Below are 16,328 nucleotides of genomic sequence, written 5' to 3'. Positions count from 1 at the left end.
AGGACCAGCTTACATGAATACCAACACGCAAATAGCTGAAAATAACAAGATTTTGCCACATTTTAGCATTAACATTTAGACCAATATTTCTTAACTTATACATATATTAAATAGTAAATATTAAAACTAAATGTTAAGTCTAAATATTAATATAAATGTTACATATACTGTACATCTAAATGATAAATATCAATGTACATGTTTAATATAAATATTAATGTTAAATATAAATATGAATGTTAAATATTCATTTTCTATTTAAGTATTTAGCTAATGGGTTGGTAACCTGAAGTACCAAAATATGAGCTTGAGATGGTCAGACTGTGTTTATAGAATCAGATAATGTTTTAAAATAGGTGGAAATTATCTTATCAGAGGAAATGAACAATTGAACACACCTTAGCGTGATAATAACTGCTTAAAATGAAAAAAAACATTTATAATCTAAAAAATGTTGGTCAAAATGTTGGTAAGGTTAACGTTAAACACTTTTGTAAATATAGATGCAAACATAGCACTTTAAAAACTTCACCTCATAAATAATAATTATGATAATGATTAATGAAAGAAAGAAGTTAACATTAATGTAAAGATCACACATAATGAAAAATCCAGTGAATAAAGGTCAAATCATGTTATGGTCTGTATGATATAGCTTGGCTCTGGTTTATGTAAAGATGAAAACTTATTTCACATCAGTCACAACTGTACTCCAATCTCTCCTGTATATTCTTAATTGACTTTGAGGTGTTTGTTTTAATACATTGCCAGTGCCAGCAGGTGGTAGTCTATTCCCTAAACAGCTTTCCATGAGCACTTGAGCTGTGTATCAAGTGCATCATGCAGACCACCACTTACATGCCTACAATGCACTGGTGGCTGCGGATGGCTTACAATTAAACGGAGATGTCCCAACTGACAATCCAATGGAGACCAGGACATGGCAATTAACCCACTAATACAGCAGAGCATCAGAGCTCGCTGTCTGTGACGGCAGCCCCACAGCAGACACTTAACCAAGGAGCTGTGGATGCAAATTACCAGGGACAGTTTTATGTAATGACCCATTCATGGAGTCGAGTGTCCAGTGTGTATTTAGGTGCAGCGTTTATGAATATTCAGCTCCATTAATTGTGTGGATGAATGGAAAAAAGATGCAGAAGTATCAGCAATGACTTGTGCAGTTCCTCATGCAGAAACACTTCCTCTCTGTGTATTAAAGAAGGAACACATTTAAGAGGAAGAATGGTTTAATAGGTGTAAAAAATAATTTATAACTCCAAAGATTAGAAAGGAATTGGTATCCAACCAATAGCCACGTTGGAGAATTTGTGGACACATGACTGCAGACCACACACATGGATTTTGGTCTTGCCAAAAGATGACAGGATACTGGGATAAGATATGGTGGGGTCTGAAAAAAAAATTAGGATATCCGTCTATTTTCTACCGCTTTATCCTCCACATGAGGGTTGCAGGGGTGCCTCCTGAATTTGAACAGAACTGTGCATCATATTAAAAACTGAGTTACAGGAAATGTTATATGTTATTTGTATTCCTGGAGGTGTTCACTGCCCTTTCACCCCTGACCCTTTAACCCCACTCCATCATCATACAGTGCCTCCATCATTATGCTACCTGTGGTCTGCTCTGACCCTAGCATCCTCACGTAAAGATCTTGTAAAAAACAAGACCTTTTTTTTTTATTATTCTTATTCGCATTATTCAGTCACAAACACATCTGCGAGAGCAAGTATTATCCATTCACACCAGAGCAGAGGCAACACGGTCAGAGAATCATGCTCATCACTCTAAAGGTTCGACTAAATGTGTCCATGTGTATTTCCATTTACACTATAATGTATACCAATATACCATATAATGATATATCGTTGTTTTGATTGAAGTACGATCCTTTATAACAATAAAATGTCCATGTAATTAAACTCAGAAATCGGCACATACTTTGAAAACTGAAGCTTGTGTATAATGGCGTTAGCTTGACACAAACTGATTCACTTTTATTTCATGACAAAAAGTCATGCAAGATTCAGCAGATACAAACAAATGAACAAGAACATTTAAATATCAGTGTTTTACTAAATAAAAGGCACATTTATTATTAATTACCTAATTAATGAAAACAACTTAGTTTTACCACTGACTAAGGACAGACCTACAGCCAATATAGTAAGTGTCTGAAAATAGTTTTTAATAAGTAAAAAACGATGAGAACAAAACTGTGATTGAGTTGACTGTTAAGTTGTTTTGTTTTGTCAACTGGAAAACACCTAATATTGAAGAGGTGGACACACTTCATTCAATAAATCCATTCCCAAACATATTTTGTAAATTATTACAAGTTGAAAGCAACAGTAGGTCCTCAAATAGAAAGTTTGAGAAAACTATTATAACCAATACTCATGACCACCTGACCAAGAATTTATATAACTGCCTTGATGGAGGTCACAAACAAACTATCCTTTTTTTCAGAGAAGTGAGGGGGATTTTAACCCCATGAAAATGTTCCCAAAGTGTTGACACTACCCTTGCAACAACCCATTTTCCTGTTCCTGGCTTTTGTTCACCTGCTTGTGTTACATCTTTTGTCCCCTGTGTTGTGTTTACTCACAAAATTGGAGATGCATTATACCTGAAAAGGGTGACATTTTGTGCCAGGTTGAGTGACAATTCAACCTCATCTTTTCTTTAACAGCTAAAACAAGGTATAATGACCCATACTGTTGTTCCCATTTAATATACTGCATGTCTAGGAAAAAAAAATATATATATAAATGGCATAATAGTTGTTGTTAGGGCAAATTATTACACTTGTGGGTAAATGTACTTTAAACTGCCATTAGAGGTGAGGAGGCTTTCTGTGAACGGTAAAACAGCACAGAGAGCAGGTCGAGAGGCAACAGCACTGAGCCTGCACAGTCTGCACATAATAACACCCCATTAACACCTGCCCATCTCCCATTCTCCTGTGTGATTGTAGTACACTTTGACTGTTTCACCAGTGAAGACTGTCCACTTGCGTTTCCTTTGTAGGTTTGTTTTATGTTTTGAATCCCCAGCTTATGTAGTTGTACATGCTTTACACTCTTTCACAAGACTTGTGTCTTCTTTCTCTATGCTTGGGTTTCAAATTGCTTGCATTTTAATTTAAATCCCCCCCAAAAAAATATGTAATTGTATTTTTGCCTGAAATAGCATATTACTTGAAACTTGTAATATGTATTTATTAAAACTGAATTTATAGTGCACAAGCACTGTACAACAGTTAAAGTTGAATTGCTGCCTAATTAACATTGAGAGCTCTTGTAGTTCCTCTCGGTTTTGCTGCGATTGGATTAATTACACACCTAAAGTGGCACTCGTGTAACGTGATCGTCGTGGCTGATGCCTGACCCCACTACACACCACAGTACAGCCATGATGAGAGTAAAGAGCAGGCTGAGGTCATGAACGCATGCAGGACATCTCATCTGATGGTCCTTCAACTGTTGGATGTCCTCGTCATATGACGACAATACACTTATGTTCATCACTGAAAACCTTCTCATCAATCGTGAAATGAAAGTGAGTGGAAATGCAAGTTGGGTCAAAAAAGGAATTCAAGTAAAAGAAAAATACACAAGGAGGTCCTGGGCACACACACACACACACACATATATATATAAATGGAAACATCTGCCTTAATGTCAATATATTCTTAAGTTTAAAAATCTTAAAAAAAACAACAGTATTTTTTTCTTTTTCATTATTACACATCTTACAGTTCCCCTTTATCTCTTCTTCATCATTAATTAAACACACAGAGTATTTACGTCTCCAGGAGACTGTGGCACTTTATTTCTCTGTAAATGATAATGACTTGTGATAATGATTGACATACTCAGAAATACTTCTCCCCCAGCCATGATTCTGTTACAGGTCCCAGTCTCATGTTGTGACAATATTCCTAGCATGATCGGCCATTTAATATAATAAGCCTGCTAATTATCAAACAAAAGAGAACCCCGTTCTTCTAATTGGGTTATCTTTGGAAGTGCTGCTGACAGATCTTTGCTGTAAAAGCAAAAGGCCGAAATGGCGGCAAAGCATGAGTGAGGGATTATGTTGTAAGAGACCACGTCCTATCATTAGGCGAGTGTGGTCCTTTATCAAAAGCCTGGACCACTGCAATTATCCCTCCAATCATTTATGTAGGGTCTACATATCTGCATGAGCCGCCTCATATTTGATATTCGGACTGGTACATAGTGGAACGGAGATCAAGAAAATAAATAATTTAAAACTATTTATATATGTAATATATAATACATTCACTCAATTTCACTCAATCTGGGACTTTAAGTCAAATGTAAAACTATATAGTTTCAGGTTTTTTTCCCCTCTTCTCTACTGTTTGTTTGATAAATAATTGTATTGTTATGTTTTATATTATATTATTGTATTTGTTAGTGTTTTTCTTCTCCCTTTTTTTTTTTGCATGATACAGCCACATGTGCCTCGTTTGTAGCTGCAGAATTGACTTGTATTCATCTTTATTCCGTTATATACTTAAATGTAGGGTGATTGAATTGATGTATCACGTGTTTGGACTGGATGTATGTGTATATACAAAATATATGGAAATGGAAATTCAGACATTAGTTTGTTGTGCTTGTGTGTGTGATAACATTCCCAATAAATAAATAACTAAATAAATACATGGTATGGTCAAGACCTTACAATACTACTGCACATGTTTTGCTTAAATGGCAACTTGTACATCTTTACAGTGTTCTACTATTGTAGGTTTTATCACAGCAAGTTGTCTAATTATAGGTGATGAGCTTGCAATTTATTACTCCATTCATTATCAATATTCTCTTAACATTATATCTAAAAACAGCAAAGGACATATCAGCACCTACTTGACATACTTTTGCTGTGGGCATAATTTAATTAAAGATTTTTGTTAATGGAGTCGTGTATTTTCAGCAGAAATTTCCTTGAAACATAAAATGACAAATTATAGTATAATTTGAAAGTATATTTGCTGCCGTGTGATTAATCAAGACACTTGTAAAATATAGTCTGGGACTGTGGTGCCTCCTGGTTAACATATTAAAGAACGTGTTAAATTTTAATGTTTAATTATAAGAATTTTTCACATTACACATTCATGACTTTAATGATGAGGGTGATGATTTAAAGTTGTATCTGTAGTGGATTTGTTGCTTCACCATGCAACTTAAAAAACAAACATAACAATCTTAATTGACAATTCAAGGTTTTTTTTTTAAATATATTATAACGCTCTATAACTCTCATTCCTTAATATAGATTATTAGACTGATCTATTAATTCAAATGTGACATACAGATATATGTTTCTCTTTGTTACTGTTGTTACGGCCGCTGCTGGCTGCCGATTAGTATATGTTCATTGTGTGTTCCCATGAGTGATTCTGTCAGGCATGCAAAGCAAGCTGTGCGATTCCCTGATGAGGATTGGTCCGGCTGAAGCAGAGGCGGTGTACTTCCTGCATCCTGTTCACCTGCGTCTGTGATTGGTGTGGCTGTGGGTCTACTCAATCTACCAATCGAGACTCTGCAATCAACCCCAGCTGCAACATAAATAGCTTGTGTGCCCTCAGTTCATGGCGGCTGTGAGACTGTGATCAGTTCGCCTCGCTGGTGGTTACGTACTGTTGTGTTAAAGCTTATTGAAATTGAGTGTTTGTTTAGTTTGCCTGGCTGGAAACTATATGAGTTGTTTTAGCCAGTGTGTTAAATCTTTGTATGTTTAACCAGTTCACAGAGGACCTTGATGGTCTCTCCTTTTGTTGAGTTTCTTTTGCCGGATAGCTGCTTGTTTGTTTTGTGTTTTTTTGTTTGTAAAGCTTATGGGTGCCGACCACTTTCAGTTATTTGGTGTTCCTTTTTTTTAAGAACAAAAAAGTGGTTGATGTTACTTTGTGTTTTAGTTATTTGTCAGCACCTGTACAGCCTCCTTCTGTTGTGTTTTCTTGTGCATGTGCATCCTCCTTAGTTAATTAAATGCCTGACTTTACCCTAAAACCAGTCCAGTTGTCCCTTTACACCTCATTTCTGATTCCCAATGTCTTGTTACTGCTCTCCATAACGGGCCGGGTCGTAACACTGTTAAGTGCCTCAAATAGGCCTCAGGACAGGTGCACACATGTGCACTGCATGCTAATGGTTTGAATGGAAGGAAGTTGACAAATGAGCTTGAACCTCAAAGCAACGGTGGAGTTATTAATATTTGAGTATCTGCTCAGCTCAGTTCGAGTGATCTTTCTTCTCTGTCCATTTTCTACAACTCTCACCCTCTCGCTTCAACTGTGAGGTTACTGAGCTGCTTTTATCCACAGCCAGGTGTTAGTGGACAATATTTATTCTTAATATATCTTTTTTTTTAATACAGCCGCTGTATGTGGGTTGCTTGGTATTTGCACAGAAACACTTCTCTGGTTTTGTGGACTTGGTCATGAATCTTTTACAATGCTTAAGTTAACCTTTTTTATTATGTGGAGCCATGGTTCTCAGAGCACCCTATCATGGTACTTGGAGGAATATCATAAATACCTGCTATGTACTGGGGATGCATGATATTGGACCTTTTGCCGATATACTGACATATCAGGAGTGCTTGGCCCGATAACTCATGTCAATTTCCCCTGCCCCCAATGCAGAGGTAATTTAGTAATTTAGTCTCTTTCATGGTGAAGCAGATGTAGATATACATTCTCTTTGTTGTAAGGGTTGGAGAGGGCACCAGCATAGAAGTCAAAGAATTAGCAGCCTATTTAACCTACTGTTTCATTCGTTAGTCGTATTTTGGGATGTTTGCTAATATCAAGACATTTTAAAAGCAAATATCGCCTGATACTGATATCTATCATGTTGATAATACTGTGCATCTGAAGCATGTGTGAGGAGGATGACTTTTACACTTCTCTCTGCCCATACATTCATTTATTTGTACTCATTAATATTTGTATGTATTTTATGTTACAACGGTGTGAGTAGAGTTCCCCCTCCTCATTCTTAACTGAAAACATTACCTCAGAGAAAGACAGATGAGCTGAATTGTGAGTTTAAGTTCTAGATCTAGGTTTCTTTACAGTGTGGCTGAAACCTTATGGAGAAAATAATTGACAATGCAAAAATGCATGTTTTTTAGATAAAGATATTAATTTGCTTCCATAAAACAGCTATCACTGAATTATCAGTGCCTGCTGCTGCAAGGAATTCTAGTGAGAACCTAGAGTTCTTGTAGGTTTTCTTAAAATCACACATTTTGGTGTCATTTAGGACCTTCACCTGTAGGGTGTGGTTGCATGGTGGTGCAGTGCTTGTGCAGTGATTCTTGTACGTTCTCCCTGTCGCTCCAATGTCTTGCTAAAACAGATTTTGTTTTTAAACAGATTTTAAACAGATTTAGTTTTTGGTGTGTTTCACACACCAAAATGTTATTGTAAAGTACAACATGAAAATATGTGTTTACTTAGGCATGGGAGACATACATACATACTCCACACAGATCACAGCACATTCTTGCAACAGTAACATGGTTAAGATCTACTAACCACTACACCACGACCACCATGCCATTCAGGTTTTACAGTAAAATGTCATAGTTTAGTATGTCATCCAGAATTTGACAAACATGTCATAGTTTAGTATGTCACACAAAATTTTACAAAAAATGTCACAGTTTAGTATGTCGTCCAAAAAGGCTCCAAAAATTTCATAGTTTAGTATGTCGTCCAAAATCACTCAAAAATGTCATAGTATGTCGTCCAAAATCGGTCAAAAATGTCATATAATAGAATGTCGTCCAAAATCGGTCAAAAAATTCATAGATAGTATATCGTCCAAAATCACTCAAAAAAGTCATAGTATAGTATGTCAAAATCATAAAAAGTATAGTATGTCGTCCAAAATCAGTCAAAATTGCCATATTATAGTATGTCGTCCAAAATCACTCAAAAAAGTAATAGTATAGTATGTCGTCCAAAATCACTCAAAAAAGTCATAGTATAGTATGTCGTCCAAAATCACTCAAAAAAGTCATAGTATAGTATGTCGTCCAAAATGTGACAAAAATGTCATAGTATAGTATGTCGTCCAAAATGTGACAAAAAAGTCATAGTATAGTATGTCGTCCAAAATGTGACAAAAAAATCATAGTATAGCATGTCGTTCAAATTGAGACAAAAAAGTCATAGTATAGTATCTTGTCCAAAATCGGTCAAAAAAGTCATAGTAGTTCTGCAAGATGATCCTAAAAACTGTTCAATATGTAGCATTTAATTGGGGAGCGATTCGCAGAAACGAGCAGATTAATATTCATGCCGCAAGCCCAACTGTCACGGGCCTCTTACCTCTGCAGCTCAGCCTGGAACGTGAGCGGGTTCTGGGTGTTCTGCCGCATGTCTAAAATGTTCTGGGCCAGTCGGATCGAGCGGTTGTATGACTTGTCTAGTTCATCAATTACGAAGAGCAGGTCTGAGCCCAGTGTGGGCATGACGAGCTGGCGCCAAATCAGAGCTGGCAGGTACATCAGCACTGCCATGGCCAGAAGAGAGTAAGGGAACATCTGGTAGCACAATGAGGGGAAAGGGTGATGGAGAGGAGACGTAATTGGAGAGAACAAAAAGACAAAAGGAGTGGAGAGGCAACAAATCAGATCCTCTACTTCTTATTGAATAAAGCCTCTAAAAAAAATGACAGGCTATGGAAATATTTCACGATTCATCCGGAGCAGTAAATCTTCTACGGCATATACCACGTTTAAAAAAAAAAGGCCTGATCAAGGCTCCGCTTACTTTGTGAACCCAGAGGGAGCGCTCCTCGAAGTTCCCCTCGCTGTCGAACTCGTGGTGCATGAGAGAGTCCCAGCAGTACGTGTCTACATAGCTGGCTTGCTTGATGGTGAAGTTGCTGGGAGGGAAGCAGCTGATCTGAGGCCCTGCAGAGAAAAAAACAAATACTGATCTGTAACACCGCCTGCTCACATCGGCAAACCGGGATCTGCAGCCGATCTGATCCCACTTCGTCGGCCTTTAAGCACTGGACACGACACATGCACACATGGGTTGACTTGCCCCTTAATTAGCCTCATCTTGACCATCCCAGACTCTTAAAGAGCGCTCAGATTTCATGACAACCAACCAGATTATCCCCACCGCCCCAAAATTTCCCTTATAACCTTAATTTGAAGCCAGAAATTTCAGTCAAAACCACAGCAAATCACATTCATGTCTTTTCCTCTCTCAGCGCTACAGACTTTCACTGTTGAAATCATGTGTTTCCAAAATGGCAGCCTGGCATTTAAAAAAAAAAAAACAACTCCCAAACTGGGCCTCCTGCACCTTATATTTAGTTCACCTTGATATTACCACATACAGCGTGACCACTTGCACCCATCTGTCATTTCCCGAGGGTTCTCCACCCTAAAACACAGAGCCTGGAGGGAGGGAACACGCCAAGGGTGTGCCCCACCTACTGCACGGCCTCAAGGAGGAACATGGCGCTTGTTTTCTGTGCCCTCCACATCTGCCGTTCTGTCTCTATAACTAGAAACATACAGCCACTAATTTACGTGTTACATTTTTATAGCACACCTTATTATAGCCAACCATTACATGGTCCCTCTGTGTGTGTGTGTGTGTGTATTTGCTGGTGAGGTCATATGTGACTCTTAACCTCAACATCTTAAACATGGCGAGAAACATTATCTGCCAACGGAGCAATCCACATGAACATTTCTAAGTGTACATAATTCAACAAGCACCATGTGTTATTAATATACAGTGCTCAGCGTAAATGAGTACACCCCCTTCGAAAAGTACCATTTTAAACAAAATCTCAATGAAAACAAAAACAATTTCCAAAATGTTGACAAGACTAAGTTTTTTTAACATCTGTTTAACTTATAACATAAAAGTAAGGTTAATAATATAACTTAGAGAACAAAATTTATAGTTTTACTCAAATTGGGGTGATGCAGAAATGAGTACACCCCACTGAAAGTCTCTGGAGCGAGGCTAAATCTTAGACTACAAATGTCCAATTTAACAATAATCAACCACAGGTGAGTCTCATTATTCATCACACAGGTGTCCAGCAGACAGTTGACTATAAACCCCTTTCCATTTCATGTTGTTAGCAATGGCACCACATGGAAGAGAAATGTCTCAAGACCTGAGAAAGAAAATAATTACTTTACGCTGCAAAGGTGAAGGCTACAAGAAGATCAGCAAAGCTTTACTTATCAGTCAGAATACTGTAGCAAAAGTGGTACAAAAATTTAAAAAAGATGGAACTGCAACCATCTCACAGAGACGTCCAGGTCATCCACAGAAGTTAACGCCTGGACAGGAGCGTCTCCTGATGAGAAGGGTCAAAGAAAATCGGCATTCAAGTTCACTGCAGTTATCCAAGGAAGTAGAAAGCCAAACTGGGGTGACTATTTCCCGTGACACAATATGGCATACACTGCAGAGGAATGGCATGCATGGGAGCTGTCCCAACCGAAGCCTCTCCTAAAGCCCAGGCACATAAAAGCCCGCCTAGAGTTTGCCAGGGCCCATGCTGACAAAGATGAAGACTACTGGGACTCTGGACTTTGGAGTGATGAGACCAAGATAAATGTTTTGGGAACTGATGGCTTCAAAACGCAAAGGTGAGAAATTCAAAGAAAAATGCATGGTGCCTACAGTGAAACATGGTGGTGGCAGTGTCCTTATGTGGGGCTGCATGAGTGCTGCTGGTGTCGGGGAGCTGCATTTCATTGATGGCATCATGTATTCACAGATGTTTTGCTTTATACTGAAAGAAAAGATGCTGCCATCACTCCGTGTCTTTGGTCGTCGTGCACTTTTCCAACATGACAATGATCCTAAACACACATCTAAGGCCACTGTTGGATTTCTGAAGAAGAACAGGTGAAAAGTGATTCAGTGGCCAAGTATGTCTCCTGATCTGAACCCAATTGAACACCTATGGGGAATTCTGAAGAGTTGAGGATTACTCTCCATCGAGCATCCAGTCTCTGAAAGAGCTAATTCTTGAATGGAAAAAGATTGATGTAGCAAAACGTTTCCAACTTGTTCATTCCATGCCTAGAAGACTTGGTGCCGTCATTAAAAATCATGGAGGCCATACAAAGTACTAGATTTAGTAGTTTTTGTTGTGGGGTGTACTCATTTTTGCATGGCCTTTATTTCAGTAAAATTGAAAAATGTGTAATCTAAGTTATGTTATTGACCTTACTTTCATGTTATAAGTTTAACAGATGTTATATAAACTTATATATATTCAACATATTGAAAATAGTTTTTGTGTTCATTGACATATTGTTTAAAATGGTACTTCTCAAAGGGGGTGTACTCATTTACGCTGAGCACTGTAGATGATGGTGTTTTTATCTATGGAGATGATGTTGCAAAGCCTTGTGGAAAAACACCAGCTTTTCTTTGCCATAAGGCACATTTTATGCTTCAATAAACTTAAAGATGGGGTAGGAGTATTTTTTTTTTTACTGTATTTCTTACAATCCTCTTCGCACCTCTATTGTTACCAATTAATTAATGCACTGTCACGGTGAAATAAAATAAAAATTCAATGTGCCTGTGAAAACGCCATCTGATCATAATCAACGGTCAATAAATCCAACGAGAGCGTTGCAGCAACGTTATGGCAGAAAAGGTGGAAAGACGTGATTTTTTCATAGTATTTGTTGTTTTTCGGGATCAAGTATTCAAAAAAGTTAGCGTAACCGGAAGGTGCTCCCAAATCCGTGTTTGTTGCGTGTTTCCTGTGCTCTGGAGGCATAGCGTCAGAGGGAAGTCTGAAGAAATTCAAAATAAAGACGGCTTTAACTACATTCATAGCCAGGAAATTATGGCAACACATCATATGACTGAGTCAAATACACTGCTGACAACACATAGTCATGGCTCATGATCCTATATTCCAGTATAGGCAGCCTCCTACTGAAACAGGCGTCTCTGACGTTCTCTGACCTCATCGTTGTCAGGGATTCACAAACCATTAAAGGCCCCATGCTGGCGAAAAGAATGGCCTTGAGCTTTTTTAGTTCTTCCCAACACTTTGATCTTCCCTTTTTGCTGCGCACCACAATAACAGGAGCTACGCTTGCCGAGCTTCATATTATGACGGGTGCTGGGAGTGATAATAATAACTGACAGCGCGCCGTGTTCTCATGCAGCTAACTATGGAAATCTATTTTTCCAGTTTGCTTGTGCGAGCATGTGTAGGCGAATGTGTTAACAAGTCATCCCTATATTAGAAAAAAAACCACATACATTTCATTAAAATCGTGTGAAACATTCTCCCTTCCCATTGTCCGACCCCTGTGAGCTATCTGGCAACGCGGGGCTAATATTTGTGCCGCTGCTTCTGCTGTCTCCTGCTCGCACTCCCCAGTCAACACTGGCAGATCATCTTCTCATTTGTGCAAATCTTGGCTGAGAGTCCAGGTGCGAGGAATCCAGACTCCAGACAGCAGCGCAATCAAGCTCTGTTGTGCATCTGACGGCCCGGCAGCAGAGACGCAGCCAAGTTCCATCAGTTGAGCTGCGTATCTCAGCACCGCGTCATGTTCGACGCCCCCTCCCCCCCCCTTCTGGTTAATCAACATATCCTCTCATTTGACTGGAATAGAGGGGAGCCGCCACGGAGGAACTTCTCTTTGTAATTACAGCATGCCAGCGTTAGAACGCTGCTCAATCACCCGTAGCAATTAGCATCAGGAGCATGAGGCTGATTGCAGACCAGCTCTGGAGGGATGACATGTAGTTTAAAGTCAAAGGAGTCGGCCTCCTTAGCATCGACTTGTGCTGCTGCTGACTTTTTTTTCTCCCTTTATTTGAATTTGAATCTGCGATAGGAGGACAGCTTGTTACTGAAAGTTTGCAGAGTTGTATACAGAACAATGTGCCATTCACCCTTTCATCCTCATCTTTCATACCCATATACACGGCACAGGTGTCAGGGAATCAAACCCACAACCTTGGCATTGCAGGACAACTCGCTCTACCACTGATCCCCTATATAGTCTTTACAGTTGTTGATTGAAGTCATTTTAATACTTCAAAATTGCTTTATTGCTATTTATTATGATATTACATGTAATTATTACTATTATTAGTAGCAGTATGGTTTTCCTTCAGTAGTTCTGCAGCACAGTTGTTGTTTTTTTATTTCGGGAACAAGAGAGCTTTGATTTTGTCTCAACCTCTGAGTCCATTTTGAATCAAAGCGGTGACATGTGTTTGTGTATCTGCTGTGTTTGTTGTGAAATCTCTCCCCGTCGCGAGCCGAACTCAAATGAATAGCAAGTAATTCGAGGACACAAAAGGAGCACAAACAAGCCGTCGAGTACGGGGAGGATAATTATGGACCAAAGCCAGGATAAAACCGATACACTCCACGCCGTTTTTTTTTTGTTTTGTTTTCACGTTTTCTTTTTTTTTGAGAGAGAGTTGCTCACCCAACGAGATCTCGCGGGCAAACGCCATGCACACCAGCAACAGCGGAAGGCCGACGGAGACATATTTGATGACCTTGTCCAGGGGAAGCTCCAGCTCCAGGTGGCTCATCCGGTTTATCCCAGGGCTGTCCTGCAGCAGGGCATCAGATAGCATGGCCTTGGCCGCCGCTCGGGCAATTGACATTTTGAAAACCTGCCCAGGGATAAACGAATTTTATTGGAAACCCAAGATATAATAACATTCTACTCCAAAAGGTCTATTTACCTTAAATCTTCCAGCTTCTACTGATGACACCGGTTGAAATATGTCTCCGATCCAGAAGAGTTCCAGTAAAGGTCTGCGTGGTGTTGGAAAGCGCTTTATGTATTCAGGGAGGGCCTCTGCAAATGAGAGGTTGGATCTGGGCTGGACCAGGCCCGAGCCAGGTCTCGCTGTAATTACAGAGAAGACATCTGGGACCATGTAGGCGCCCAGATGGCACTGGATGCAGCAGACCTCCAGTGCTCAACCCTAGGCCATGCAGTTTTGGGCGTGTGTGTGTGTGTGTGTGTGTTTCTCTGGTGTATGTACACGGTGAAGCTCGGCGGTTGTGGCCCACTTCAAACAAACGGACCAATGCCAGTGGCTTTTTTAGCCTCTGTTATTCCAGAGCTATTTTTTAACTTCACTGCTCACCATGTTTCTGAGCCTTGTAAGCATATAGAACATCGAGAAGAGCTATACACTTATGTCGTCAAGTTTATCAGTGTTACAGATCACATAAAACAAAAGGGGCATCGGGAAAATGAAAATCAATCTCTACAAAAACCATGCGTATCATCAATTTATAGGCCCCCAAAAGGAGACAGGAACACAGAGAAATGAAGGGGAGAGAATCAAAAGCTCAAAAAAGACTCTTTGACTTGAACTATCACAACACCAAGTGACTGGCAGAGTTATCATGTGACGCCTGGAGGAGAACCAGGGTTTTAAGGGAGCAGAGTGAAACACACTGAGACAGAAAGGGGAGGAGGAGGAGGAGGAGGAGGAAGAGGAGGAGACACACAGGGCACAGGGACGGGAAAAGACACAGAATCACACATCACAGCTAAAGCCGTGACATTCTAACCGCGACTGTGTTCGCCAGCCTCAGCCGCGTCATTTGAGTTGCCTTAAATGATTCAAACCCTGCTTTTACAGGCAGCCACACTGCACTCCGTGTTCTGCACAGTGCAACAATTGCTAAAAAAAAAACAATATAATAACAGAATATCTCTTGCATTTCTTAGGGCAATGCACACAGGTTGGACAGTTATTCGATGAACAGACACTCGTTGCATTGAGCTTCTTGATTTGCACCTATGTCGTACTTCCACGTGTTCACATACGCACACATTGACTGCATTTGTCCTATCCTTGCGTTCTACAATCCTGTGCTCGTTGGACCTTGAACCCCTTGCTGGCCTGAGGTGAACTACAATAGAAAACATTGGTGAATGATTCATGAGCAGTCCTCCTGCTGTAGCCGGTGCCGTCCCGTGATAAATTAGAAACTCCTACCGAAGCTAACGCATGGAATAGATTATCATATTTACATTTTATCCCTCCGCCGCCTCTCCAGCTGGCGTTGTTGCCGCTCAGGTGAGTTCACCGACTGCTCTGCCCATCTGACCTGCTCTACCGTCCAGTATGGAATAATTAGAGAGGATTGTGATGCCGACTCCCACCATTTTAGCAGCACTTCCTTTAGGTTCTATTCACCTATAAACCTTCTATAAACCTATTGTGTCTAATTTTGAAGCCATTGTGTTTCAAATCCTTCCTTCAGCCACAGACAGCAGAGCTACAATAGAACACATTATTTAAAAACTGGTCGCTGGACACAATTATACACAGGCACTCATGAGCCGCGTCGAAACAATACAGTACAATGTGGCCTGCGCAGCAAAAAAACCCGCCCCCACATCAGTAATTAATATTCACATTTAAATAGAGGCAGCCTGTGGTCATGGGGATCTGTTGAGGAGAAAATGCGGTGGAGCGTTTGGGTGGGCGAGTCGAAATCACAGGATAGAGTCAGTGATAAAAAAGTGGGTGGGACACGACACACGTGACAGACAGGAAAATGTGGGTGCGATAGACCGGTGTTTAGACTCCTGACTGTGTAATCTGGAAATACTGTAGTGTATGTTTGAATAAAGCAGGACCTGAGCCGTTTTACACATACACGCACGCTCTCTCAGGACACACTGAAATGAAATATAAACAGTCAAAACTGTCAAATTGATGAAAATGCACTGAATGATTAATCCAAACTCTTAAACCCAAACCAAATTCTGAACCTTTGTGTATTTTTAGGCCCTGGTAAGAGAGGAGCTATTTCATTGGATGTTACAATGCAATGTATGGGATAATACTAGTGATACACGATAGTATCGGCACGATATTGGTATCGGTATCAGCAGATATGTGCTTTAACAACATTTTAATGGTTGCTCCTACTGCCGATATATCAGAATAGAATTGACAAAAATTGTGGAAGTTATTTGGTTTATCGCAACTCCAGCAAAGGGGAGGGTGCATGGGGCACTTGTGTCCAGCAAAGGAGTGCCTTGCTTGGGCACGGGAGAGGAGACAGCTCCCTGGAGCTCCAGGGGAGGGGATTCCTCCTGCATCATACCTAAATGTCTTTAGCATCTTCTAGACAGCAAAAACACACATAAGTATTATTTTTAGAGTTCTTTTTTTTTTTTGATTTAGTATATATTTAGTCATTTTAGAGTTCTTTTTTTTTTTAAAGGTGACATAG

General features: G+C 39.8%; 1 protein-coding gene across 1 annotated transcript; it reads right to left on the bottom strand.

Annotated features, from left to right (window-relative positions):
• Nucleotides 1-8,319: 8,319 nt before the first annotated feature.
• On the bottom strand, nucleotides 8,320-13,666 carry LOC122779878 (pannexin-3-like). The gene is made up of 3 exons (XM_044042530.1): nucleotides 13,613-13,666; nucleotides 8,849-8,991; nucleotides 8,320-8,619 (listed from the first exon to the last, which is right to left on the bottom strand). Exons 2-3 carry the CDS (start codon nucleotides 8,906-8,908, stop codon nucleotides 8,401-8,403), a joined length of 279 nt encoding a protein of 92 aa, XP_043898465.1. The 5' UTR covers nucleotides 8,909-8,991; nucleotides 13,613-13,666; the 3' UTR covers nucleotides 8,320-8,400.
• Nucleotides 13,667-16,328: the final 2,662 nt, after the last annotated feature.

This window comes from Solea senegalensis, linkage group LG13, assembly GCF_019176455.1.
Source record: "Solea senegalensis isolate Sse05_10M linkage group LG13, IFAPA_SoseM_1, whole genome shotgun sequence".
Classification (NCBI taxonomy): domain Eukaryota; kingdom Metazoa; phylum Chordata; class Actinopteri; order Pleuronectiformes; family Soleidae; genus Solea; species Solea senegalensis.
Note: the sequence above shows the minus strand (reverse complement) of the source record. Positions and strands in the feature narration are given on the sequence as shown.

Bases quoted from the DNA above. Each gene is read 5' to 3' on its own strand.
- LOC122779878 (XM_044042530.1), bottom strand. From the start codon at position 8,908: ATGCACCACGAGTTCGACAGCGAGGGGAACTTCGAGGAGCGCTCCCTC. The intron at 8,620-8,848 runs GTAAGCGGAGCC...TTGTGCTACCAG, and splicing joins GCTCCCTCTGGGTTCACAAA to ATGTTCCCTTACTCTCTTCT.